The 12,961-nt window shown below is 37.5% G+C and overlaps 1 protein-coding gene across 4 annotated transcripts in view; it reads left to right on the top strand.

The window, feature by feature from the left end:
* Nucleotides 1–2,451: 2,451 nt before the first annotated feature.
* The window catches only part of HIKESHI (heat shock protein nuclear import factor hikeshi), a 33,373-nt gene continuing 22,863 nt past the window's right edge, over nt 2,452–12,961 (top strand). The window contains exons 1-3 of one of the 4 annotated variants that reach the window (XM_082410288.1): nt 2,476–2,663; nt 3,102–3,257; nt 4,826–5,063. In XM_082410288.1, the coding sequence (XP_082266414.1) occupies nt 4,913–5,063 (151 nt within the window). In that variant the 5' untranslated portion in view covers nt 2,476–2,663; nt 3,102–3,257; nt 4,826–4,912. Of the gene's footprint in view, nt 2,664–3,101; nt 3,258–4,455; nt 4,534–4,825; nt 5,064–12,961 lie in introns of those variants that run through there. The other 3 variants (XM_082410287.1, XM_082410289.1, XM_082410290.1) reach the window with 3 other exon arrangements.

Here is a 12,961-nt window from a genome sequence, read left to right as displayed (position 1 = left end):
TATAGTTTGGTGAATAGAAGGCTGGCTTTCATAGTCTGGAGAAAGGATACTAAACTCACTGTCTCTAATTCTTTGTCCAACCTGAAGTAAATAGTTGAGCCAGTTGGGAGGATGTAAGAAATTTCCAAGTGAATATTACAGGCAGATAAAACAAGTTGCGTTAAGCACAGAAAGGCTGAAAAATACAAGTTGCTCAGAGAATACAAATACATAGAATACATAGTTACGGTATGTAAAGGAAAAAACCCTGTCTTCTTCCCATGTTTCTCCTTTACTCTCACACTACTACCATACTCACAATACTTCTAAAACCAGATGTGTGTCGGTTTTCCCTACACCGAGCAATTCTGTGACACCAGCTTGGTGTCCTACAATTTAACTCAATCTTGACACTGTCAACCTGGACACAGCACCTGGAGATAGCATCAGAGCCCACAGGTTAAGGGCTCAGTCCCACAAGACTGCCCCTACTTCAGATGCCAATTGCAAGTAGTTAAGTGCCCAGGTTATCTACAACTTCTGTCCAACACGGCTATAATTGAAGGTTCCCATTACCTCCCCACCTTGGATTTGATTATTGGCTAGAACAACTCACAGAACTCAGGGAAACATGTTTACCAATTTATTAAAGGATATGATAAAGGATACAGATGAACAACCAGATGAACAGATACATAGGCAAGGTGTGGGAGTGCAGGAGCTTCTCTCCCAGTGGAGTTGGGGTGCGTCATCCTTCTGGTACGTGGATGTGTTCATCAACCTGGAAGCTCTCCAGGCCTCATACTCTTGGGATTTTATGGATGCTTCCTCATGTAGTCGTGATCAATTAACTCCATCTCCAGCCCCTCTCCCCTCTCTATAGAATGTGGGGAGGGGCTGAAAATTCCAAGCTTCTAATCAGGCTTCATCTTTCTGGTGACCAGCCCCCCATCTAGGAGCCACCCAGAAGCCCACCAGAGTCCCCTCATTAGAACAAAAGATGCTCCTAGTGCTCTTATCACTTGGGAATTTACAGGGGTTTCAGGAGCCCTGTGTCAGGTACATGACGCAGAGACCAATATATTTATTTACTATTTCATAGTAAGGTGGGTATAAAGACATGAGAAGTTAGTCAGGAAAAGTAATAATGCTAAATGCTAACAGTTTATTAAGCTATATTCTGGCTACTACTTAGTACTTTACATGTAATAACCTTCATTACAACCTTATTATTATCCTGTTTTACAGATGGGGAAAAGGAGGCATGGCAGTGTTAGGGCAACTGGCCTAATATTTTACAGCTAATAAATGACAGAGATGGGCTCTGAATCCAAGCAGTTTGTCTGCCCCTCATGAAATGGTCTCATAATGAGTGGCCTTTTTATTCTGAAGATTCTGGGACTTCTTAGGTAGAAAGTTGGAGATATTGGTAGAAAGATCCTCTTCTATCTATTCATCTTTGGCTTTCTCAAAGGAGCATCTGAGACAAGATAGGTGGTCCAAGTTTATGGAGCCAGAGTGGAGACCAGAGGACTGTTCCAACATTCTGATCTTCCACATATAACCTGGGGTTAGGAGGACAGACTTGCTGGTGGCTGGTGGACTAAGCTCAGATATTTCAAGTTGGCCAGAGACCTTCAGGGAGGAGATATCTTACCTTCCTATCCAAGAGGAAAAGGAACTGAAGCTATGAAAGGGAGAATGAGTACTGGTGGCAGTCAGTACTTGATGCCAGTTCTTCTTTTCTGCAAATGCATAGAGGAAAAAAAAGACATTTTACAATTAAACAGCCATTAATTAAGTACTGCCAGGTTCTAAGTGGTTATTTATAAATTCATCTGACCCTCACAGCAACCCTAGGGGACAGGCACATTTATTATTCTTATTTTACAAATGGCGCCATTAAAGCACAAAGATATTATTATATAACTTGCTTAGTGTTGTTTGTTTTCGGCAAATTAATGGAGGAGTGAGGCTGGAAAGAACTACAATAAAGTTGTCATTAAGTACAAAACAGCTGATTCAAAATCAGTACTTTTCAGCTACTGTGTAGCAGAAAGAACCCTGGATTTGAATCAGGGTTTGGATTCAAGCCCCATCCCTGAGTGCTGTGTAAAGATTTGGGGCTGGCCACTCTGGGCAATTTTTTCGCCTACATAATGCAGATAATAATACCTACCTCCTAGGGTTTTTGTAAGGATCTAGCAAAATGACTGTAAAAGCGCACTGTAATCTCTAAAATGTTAGACAAACGTGAGAAACGTTTCCTCCCGGTTCTGGATTCGTAAATTTGGGATACGGACTACCAATCCCAACAGGCAAATCCTCCGCGCTCCCTTACCGGAAACCGGCGCAGGTCCTTCTGGGACTTGTAGTTTTATACGGGATCTGGCCCGCCTTTCCCGTTTCGTAAGGGCGGCGCGGTGTGAGCCCCGGAACTAGTCGTCGCCTGAGAGGCGTTCTGGTTAGGAAAGAGAGGTCAGAGGTCGCGGGGGCAGAAGGCGTTTCTGCCGCTGGCCTAGTCGTTATGTAGCAGAGGGGTAGGCACCCCCCGTCACGTTCTGGAAGGTTCTTGGGCTCTACTAGGGCAGTAGCCCCAGGACTTCTAGTCCCCGGCTTCGGGTCCCTGCCGGCTGAGCGGAGCCGCCGCCGCCATGTTTGGCTGCTTGGTGGCGGGGAGGCTGGTGAGGATGGGGCCGGGTGGTCTCAGGAAGGGGGCAGGACCCCGAGGGCGAGGCCCCGGGAAGGGGAGGGTGCGTTGGTGCGCGGGATGCGGGGAAACCCCCTCACGTCTAGTTGACTGCTGAGAGTTTGAGGGTGGGGAGTGGGACGCTGGGATGTTCGCTCTCCTTTCCCCCCAGCGCTTTTCAGAGTAGCAGCCACACCATTAGCTGCCATTTATCGAGTGTGCATTATCTTAGGCAATGCACGCCTTTTGTCTCTTCCTAGTCATCTCAGCCATCTATGTAGCGCTTATTTGGCCCTGCAAACTTAACCGTAACTTGTGAGATGGTGGTTCTCATTCTCATTTTGCAGTTGAGGGACTTAAGCTCAGTTGGCAGTAGAAATACTCGCCTGAGCTCATAAAGTGAGTTCGAGGTAAATGTGGTGTTTGAATCTAGTCTGTAGCGTCCTGTTTGTCGAAGATGAAGGTACTCGGGCAAAGTATAACTGCTGGGTCCTTATGGAAGGGCCCTAATAAAAATATGCTTAACGTAATTGGAAATTGGCTGATAGAAACGCCTGAAACTTAAAGCATGAGATGACCCCAGAAGGAGGTGAGCAGCGAATTTCCTTATTGGTAAAAAGAGATTACCTTCCTTGATGAATTGTTAGGTAAATGAGTTAAGTACCTGGGATTGTTCCAGAAGAATCTGGAGGGTGAATCTTGCTTGCCTCCGTAGAAGCCACTCAGAAATCCATTTCAGACCTGATTCCTTTCACCTAGAATTCTTTCTCTTTATTTTTTTTCTCCCTGCTTTATTAAATGTTGCAGCCCCTTTGTTGAATTTTTCCATCAATTTTTGATAATATAGTGTGTACACAGTTCTAAGGAACCACAGAGATAAATTGGAGATGGCTATCCTCAGATTTATTGTCTGTCCCTTGAATGACTGGGAGGCCCCTTTTGGTGATGGTGGTAATTGATAATACTGGTGGGATAACTTTGTATTTACTCCTGCTCCGGATAGGAAGAATGAAAGGACCAGCCTGGGATTGAGTGTGGGACGTATTTCGTTAACGAATAACATTTAAAATGTGTGTGTTTTTCTAAAGAATAGGAAGGCCCTATGGAATCTGTGTTGTCAACTACTTTGCAAGGAATTTAGTTATAGCAATGCCTGTGTCTATTTATCTAACACCTAACCTACGTAGTGGATATCCAGTAGGGGTTCCTTCATGACAAGATTTTCTTTGATGGTGTTTGACTTTTTAATTCTGGAGTATTTGAACTTGTTAATCAAAATGAAGGGCAAATAGACCTAGCGATGCCTCAACGTTTAACTACATTATTCTTTTACTAGAAAAATTCACCTAATCTAAAGTTACGGACTCAGTAAAAGATGTACCCTTTTTCCTAAGGTCGAGGATTAGTGTGTCATAATACAGATTAACAGAATGTCTGGTGTCTTTGACAGAGTTGACATTTAAGAAATATTTATTTTACCTGATGATTATTTCAAGACTTGTAGATACCATGATTTTATGTGCCTTTTAAGATTATGCATGCCAAAAACTGGTAAAATTGAATTTAATACTAATATAGGCATTTTGGTTTATATTTATGTTCTTTCTTCCTTTGTTTTATCCTCTGTATTTAAACCGGAGGGTTTAATAATTTGGGGATTACAAATATATTTCAGTGAGTAGGCAAAATGACAAATAATGAATCTGCAAATAATGAGGATTGACTGTAATAACTTCTGAATTGCTTACCCATTTTAATTACCCGAGGTTCTTTACCTTCAAACTAGAAGATAAAGCTTTGGTGGCATGGTGTTTTGAACAGCCTTTCATTTTTATAACATTCTGAAGCTGTAGTGATTTATTTATGTAAGTAAAATCCTTTCAGGGCACTTCTGAAATAATTTAGTTATGTTTTTGAAAGATTACATTCATTAAATCATTTTAAGGCTAAATGTATATTTTTAGATTTTTCTATTAAAATAAGCACTCTTTTTGGTGTTTTTGGTAATTCCGTAATTAGAGTATCAGATTGATCCAATGTTATACTTGATATAATGACTATAATTGACTATATTTGGTAACAGAGCTTACAGCAATACTAAAAGGGCTATAGAAACTTATCAAACTATTGAACTAAGGCGAGTTTCTTATATTCTAGGTGCAAACAGCTGCACAGCAAGTGGCAGAGGATAAGTTTGTTTTTGACTTGCCTGATTATGAAAATATCAACCATGTTGTGGTTTTTATGCTGGGAACAGTCCCATTTCCTGAGGGAATGGGAGGATCTGTCTACTTTTCCTATCCTGATTCAAATGGAATGCCGGTATGGCAACTCCTAGGATTTGTCACAAATGGGAAACCAAGTGCCATCTTCAAAATTTCAGGTCTTAAATCTGGTAAGAATAATATATTAAAATAGTTTCATAATTAAACTTTTTTCTTAAATAGCATAACATAGAATGTGGCTTTTTTTACTTTTCATTATATTTTCTGATTGCTGAAGTAATATGTAACATTATTTAAAAAAAAAAAAATCAGGGACTTCCCTGGCAGTCCAGTAGTTAAGATTCCATGCTTCCACTGCAGAGGGCACAGGTTCCATCCCTGGTCAGGGAACTAAGATCCTGCATGCTGTGAGCATGGCACGGCCGGAAAAAAAAAAAATCAGATGGTACTGACACATTTGAAAAATGGTAAGTGAAGAGACCTCACACTCACACTCCCATCCATCCTCTGCCTCTGGAGACAACCACTCACTGTGGTTTTCTTTGTATGCTATATACCTTTGTAAAGGGATTTTTCTGAATTAGTGGGTGTTTTAATAAAAATGAGAGGAATCGTCTCATAATTTGTAATATGCACATCAGTGTTTAAATAAACAGATAAACCAAGTAGACTTGTATAGGAAATACAATGAGAGTCCATTTTTTCTACGAAGTTTTTTGAGCTATTAGATTTGATTACCCCTTCAGTGTTCTTCTGTTGGTTGTATTGACATTGTAGGTGTTAGATCTTACAGGGACGATCCTTGCTTTGATGCTTGAAGTATTTTGTTTAGAAATTGAGAATGAAACTAGGTAGCATTTACTCCCATTGAATATCTGGTTCCTTTGAAAGTCTAGATAAAAACAGACATGAAAAGTCTTAGATTATAAATATGTATTCTCCTGGAAATAGTCTGTAAAGTCCAAGGCAAAGTTATATTTAGGTAACATGTTTATATATTTAACAAACATTTTGGTATCACTATAATGATTAAGTTCTTGCCTGAGATCACTCATATTCTTAAAAAGGAAGATAGTTCTAGGGACCAATATTTAGAAAGGTGAGAAGTAATTGTGGATGTTTGTACAAAGTTCTGAGAGAGAATAGGTAAGGGACAATTAACTCTTAAGTAGGTTGGGGAAAATTTCTGGGAGGAGATGATATTGGACCTTTTGAGAAGATAAGTAGGAGTTTGTCAGGCCTCTGAGAGGCCTATTGGGCATTCTTTTCTAGGTAGAGGTAATATGGGTATAATGATGAAAGTTTGACATCGTGGTATGCTCAGAACGGCACAAGGTATGGTGTATAGGATAGGCAGGCACGGATCATGAAAAGCTGAAAAGCTTATGTATCACACTGACTCATTTGAATTTAATAGGCTAGCAATTTTTAACATGCTTAGGTCACAGACCTATTTGATAGTGTCATAAAAAGTATGTGTTATATAAGCATAGTATAAATACTAAAAAATTTGCATGTACTCTGAAGCCCATCCATGTGTCCCTCCCCATAAAGAACTGTCCCTGTAGGTATAGAGGAGCCAGTGAACAATTTCAAGTAAGGGAATGATATGATCAAATTTAATTTTTATCCTAAGGACTGTGAAGAATGAACTGGAGCAGTTCTGGCCAGATGATGAACTGTTAGCTGCTGTTATTTATGTAGTTGGAATTCTACAAGAAGAAATGGGAAAGAGTAATATTTAAAGCTAAAAATTGTTTAGATTGATGATAAATACTAATCTCTAGATTTAAGAACCAGGACAGATTCTTACAGTCCTTCTCAGTGGGGGTTCCCTGAGATAATTATCCCTAATCCCTAAGGCAGTGGTTCTTAAAGCATGGGTCCCTGACCAGCAGCATCATTACCTGGAAACTTGTTAGAAACGCACATTTGTGGTAGGACCCCAGACCTACTGAATCAGAAAGAGTCATTATCAAATCACTTTTTCTCTTTTCTGTAGCTGCACCTAAAAATAGAAAAAATAAGTAGAAAAAAAATGTGGACAACTCAGTACACTTTAGTGAAGTTAAATATAAAGAGAAAGTAAAAAAGGAACCAGAGAGAGAAGACAGGTCATTAATAACTGAACAGCAATGAGTCAGTTTAGCAGATTTATGAACAGCATGAATAGAGGTCAAAAGTCAATAGATGAGTATCTTCAAAGTGCCAAGGAAAAATAAAATAACCCTCAAAGCTATCATTGTAAAGTGAAGGAGAAATAAATGTGTTTTCATGTGGAGATGTAGAGTTTACTACTAATAGACCATTACTGAAAGAACTGCTGAAGGTAGTTGTACTTTAATAGGAAGGAACTGAATCCCTGAATGTAGAAGGGTATGCAAGACTCAAAGTTAGCAAAGAAATTGGTAAACATATAGACAAATCAGGACAACCTGATTACATAAAACAATACAACAAATAAATACACAAGAATTAAATACTGTACTGGAAAACAGTGCATATGATAGTAGGGGTAGTGATCTGAGTAAGCTTTCTAAGGTCCTGTGGTTTAGAAGGAGTAATAAAATTGATTCTACTTTCAAGTAATCCTGTTAAAATTTTAAGGAAAACTTAAAAAAAAAGAAAAAGAGGGAAAAATACATGGTATGTGAAAAACAAAATGAGATGGTAGAAATAATTTTACATATATCAGTTATCAAAATAAATCTAAACAGACTAAACTTACCAGAGAAAGCATGGAGACTCCAGGATGGGATTTTTTTTTAAAGGCAGCAAACTAATAATTATAGTGATGTTTATCAGTAACATGTCTAAAATATTCTAACACAAGGAACCCCCCAAAAAGCTGTTATAGGTGTGTTTTAGAAAAATGGGACTAAGGCAAAAGCATTATCAAGGATTAAGAGGTTCATTCACTAGGAATGAAATAATTCACTAGGAAGACTTAAATATTTCTAGGAAAAAGTGAATGTCATGAATTTGTGTGTATATAAAATATAACTTCAAATATAAAAAAAAATTGACTTTACAATGATAAGTGGACAACCTTACAATCAATATTTTAATATACTTCTTGATAATTAATACATCAAGTAAATAAAATACGAGTAAAGAAGGAAAATTTGAATAAAGAATTAACAAACTTGAGCTAATGGACACTATAGAACCCTGAAACTAATAATTAGATCATACACACTTTTTAAGTACACAGAACATTTATGAAATTTGATCACATGCCAAGTCATGAAGCAAGCTGTAGCAAATGGGAGATTATCAGTATGCAACCCACAATGCAGTGTAATTACAAATCAAAAGATTAAACATTTCCATGTTTAGAAATTCAAAAATATTTTAACTAATGGGTCATAGAAGAAATGACTGTGGAAATTAAACTTCCACAGAAACCAAAGCAAAATAAAACATCACATATCAAACCTTTTGAATGCAGGTAAGGTAGTACTAAAGAGATTAACTCTTAGGCTTAAATGTGTGTATATGAAAAGAGATTGAAATGAATGGGCTAAGTATTGAACATAGCAACGCAAAGAGAGTAGGTGAAAAAATGGTAATGCTAAGAATAGAAATTAGTGACAGAAAGCAAAGAAATGATAGAGGGCCTTAATGAAATAAAAATCTGATTCTTTGAAAAGACTAATAAAATGATGAGCTATTGAAAAGATATATTTAGGAAAAAGAAGACACAATGTTATTGAAAATGTGAAAATGGAGACACAACTATAACTGTAGTAGAGACTAAGTAAAATTTACAAGAAATTTTATGCCAATACATTTGAGAACAACAAAGGAACTGATGAAATTGGTTATTTTCTAGAAAAATATACTAAAGAAAACTGACTCAAATAAATTTAAAGCATGAATAGATACAATATCAATAAAGAAATTAAAATGAGTAATTAAAAATATACCTCTCCCGATGTGAATGGACCTAGAGTCTGTCATATAGAGTGAGGTAAGCTGGAAAGAGAAAAACAAATATCATATATTAATGCATATATGTGGAATCTAGAAAAACGGTACAGATGAAACTATTTGTAGGGTAAGAATAGAGACGTAGACGTAGAGAATGGACATGTGGACACAGTGGGGGAAGGGGAGAGTGGGACGAATTGGGAGATTAGGTTTGACATAAATACACTACCATGTGTAAAATAGGTAACTAGTGGGAACCTGCTGTATAGCTCAGGGAGCTCAGCGTGGTGCTCTGTGACGACCTAGATGGGTGGGATTGGGGGGGTTGGGAGGGAGGTCCAAGAGGGAGGAGATATACATATACATATAGCTGATTCACTTCATTGTACAGCAGAAACAAACACAACATTGTAAAGCAGTTTTACTCCAATTAAAAAAAAAAAAAACCTCTCCCTTTCACATACAACTATTAGACCCAGATGGTTTACAAAGTTCCACTATACCTTTATGAAACAGATTGTTCATATCTCATATAAAGTGTCAGAGAATAGGAAAAGAAGCAAAGTTACCCTAAGTTTAGATTTTTTTTTTTCGAATTTTTTTTTTTTAAATTTATTTATTTTATTTATTTTATTTATTTTTGGCTGTGTTGGGTCTTCGTTGCTGCACACAGGCTTTCTCTAGTTGCGGCGAGCGGGGGCTACTCTTCCTTGCTGTGCGCGGGTTTCTCATTGCGGTGGCCTCTCCTGTTGCGGAGCATGGGCTCTAGGTGCGCGGGCCCCAGTAGCTGTGGCTCGCGGGCTAAGTAGTTGTGGCTCGCGGGCTCTAGAGCACAGGCTCAGCAGTTGTGGCACACAGGCCCAGTTGCTCTGCGGCATGTGGGATCTTCCCGGACCAGGGCTCGAACCCGTGTCCCCTGCATTGGCAGGCGGATTCTTAACCACTGCACCACCAGGGAAGCCCCTAAGTTTAGATTTTGAAGCTAATATAACCTCCTTATCAAAAAGGACAAGAGCAGTATGAAAGAGGAAATTTGGCCTAAGCCAGTTTTATTTATTTTGGATTTTTATATCTTTGTATGTATACAAGTTACAAAGTGAATTTAATAAGATATCTTTATTTTTAAAAACTTCATTATAGAAAATTCAAGATGTACAAAAGCAGACCAAATGGAATATTGAACCCTTCTCTAGTCATCACGCAGCTTCAAAAATGACCAGCTCATAACTGAATCACTTTGTTGTACACCTGAACACTTAAAAACAAATAATTTCTTAATATCGGATTGAACATTTAATCAGTGTTCAGATTTCCAATGGTCTCAGAAGTCTTATGTTTATATATTTTAAAGTTTTAAAATATTTTCAGTCAGCATCTGAATAGTAAAGTCCCTACATTGCAATTAATTGGTTGATAGATCTCTCAAGTATTTTTTATAAAAATCAAAGATTTAATGTATTCTGTCTCTATTTCCCGTAAATTATCTGGATTTAGAGGTTTGATCAGATTTCATTCAAATGCATTTAAAAAATTTTTTGGCAAGTTTATTATAGGCAATGGTGTGTTCTTTGATCAGGAAGTGTATTTTATATATATGTATACACACACACACACACATATATAGTTATCTCTTTGGGAAATTAGCAGCCATTTATATGCAATGCTTAGATTAGCTAATTCAAAATGATAATATTGTAATTGTCTTTTATTAGCTGTAAAGAGACACTTGCTATGGGTAGCGTCATTATAAGGCAGGATAAATGCTTGATTATTAATATATCAATGTTCAAAAAATGAGTTGATACCCTAACGTACTCTGGAAGTAATAAGGTTTTTTTTAAAGAATTATGATATCATTGATGTGTGTGTGTGTATTTATTTATATTTGATGTGTTCTAACCATTTGTGTATCATCAGGATCCATTGGACCTAATTTTAATTTTTCAGTTTCTCTTTTAGGCAGATATTGATATTTCATGACTTTTATTCTTTCTAAAGAAATCCCTCAAAGAACAGGGAAAATTAAGTTTTTTTTGTGACTAACAATTTTAATAGCTTTATTGAGTTATAATTTACATACAGTAATTTGCATATATTTAAAGTATACAGTTTGGTAATTTTTGATATATGTATACACCTGTAAAACCATTACCACAATCAAGATAATGAACATATCCATCATCCCTAAAAGTTTCCTAGTGCTCCTTTGTAATCCCCTCTCCTATTTCCTCCTCCACCCCAGGAAACTACTGATCTGCTTTCTGTCACTATAAAATAGTTTGCATTTTCTAGGGTTTTCTTTCACTCAGCATGATTACTTTTACAGTCATCCATGTTGTAGTATGACTCACTACAATAGTAATTCATTCCTATTTATTTCTGGGTAGTTGTGTGGTATACCACCATTTGTGTATCCATTCACCTGTTGATGGACATTTGGATTGTTTCAGTTTTTGGCTCATAAAAATAAAGCCGCTATGAACATTTGTGTATAAGTCTGTATGGACATATGGTTTCATTTCTCTTAGATAAATATTTGAGAGTGGAATGGCTGGATCATAATGGTACTTCTGTGTTAAACTCTTTAAGAAACTGCCAAACTATTTTGCAACATGGTGGTTCCATTTTACATTTCAATCTGCAGTATATGAAAGTTCCACTTCCTCCCCGTCCTTGTCAACGCATGGTCAGTTTTACGTGTTCTAATAGATATATAGTGGTATCCCATTCGGTTTTAAATTTGCATTTCCCTAATGACTAATGATACTGAGCATTTTTTGAAGTGCTTATTTGCTTTCTCTGTATCTTCCTTGGTGAAGTGTTTATTCAAATCTTTTGCCTTTTTTTTTTAATTGCGTTGTTTTCTTATTGAGTTTATTTTATTTTATTTTATTTTTTTGGCTGCGCTGGGTCTTCGTTGCTGCTTGCGGGCTTTGTCTAGTTGCTGCAAGCCGGGGCTACTCTTCGTTGTGGTGCACGAGCTTCTCATTGTGGTGGCTTCTCATTGTGGAGCATGGGCTCTAGGCCTGCGGGCTCAGGAGTTGCGGCATGTGGGCCCTAGAGCATGCGGGCTTCAGTAGTTGCAGTGTGTGGGCCCAGTAGTTGTGGCACGCGGGCCCTAGAGCACATGGGCTTCAGTAGTTGCAGCACACGGGCTCCATGGCACACGGGCTTTAGTAGTTGTGGCTCGTGGGTTCTAGCGCACAGGCTCGGTAGTTGTGGCTCATGGGCTCACTTGCTCCATTGCATGTGGGATCTTCCTGGACCAGGGATCGAACCCATGTTCCCTGCGTTGGCAGGCAGATTCTTAACCACTGTGCCACCAGGGAAGTCCCCTCTTACTGAGTTTTGAGAGTTCTCTATATATTCTTGATACAAGTTATTTATAAGATATGTGATTTGACATGTTTTTCTAGTTTTTGAATTGTCTTTTCTCTTTATGGTGTCTTTTATAGAGCATATGTTTTTGTGTGTTTTTTTGTTTTGTCTTTTTGCAGACATCTTGTTTATTGATTTGTTCCCTTGCATCTTTTTAAAAATAATTTTATTGAAGTATAGTTGATTTACTTAGAACATGTTTTTAATTTCGGTGAAGTTCAGTTTTTCAGTTTGTTCTTCTCTGGATTGTGCTTTTAGTGTTGCATCTAAGAAATCTTTGCCTTACCCAGGGTTACAAAAGTGTTCTCCTAGATGTTTTTAGTTTTAGACTTTACATTTGTATCTGGGATCCAATTTGAATGAATTTTCGTATTTAGTGCAAGGTATGGATTGAAGTTTGAATTTTTTTTTTTGCAAGTGGATATCAAACTGTTCCAACACCATTTGTTAAAAAGAGGAATTAATGACATACTTTTCTGCATTCATCATCAAATACATTCACTTGATACTCACTTGGGAGTTCTCAAAGTACTCCATTTTAAAGTAAAACATAAAGTACATAAATGTTTATATAGATGTTTATATGAATATATATTGATTTAAAAAGGAAAGAGAAATGGAAATAGATACTGTTATACAGTTTTTTAAACAAATTACTAGTTGGAAAGCATGCTAGAAAATTAAATGGATACTGGTAGATATTAATAGTAATAAGCGATACAGGCGGAGGAGCAACTAACTTGGGACAAGAGAGAGA

The sequence above is a fragment of the Balaenoptera physalus genome (assembly GCF_965194825.1).
Source record: "Balaenoptera physalus genome assembly, chromosome: 10".
Classification (NCBI taxonomy): Eukaryota; Metazoa; Chordata; class Mammalia; order Artiodactyla; family Balaenopteridae; genus Balaenoptera; species Balaenoptera physalus.
This window is presented reverse-complemented; position numbering and strand designations above follow the sequence as displayed.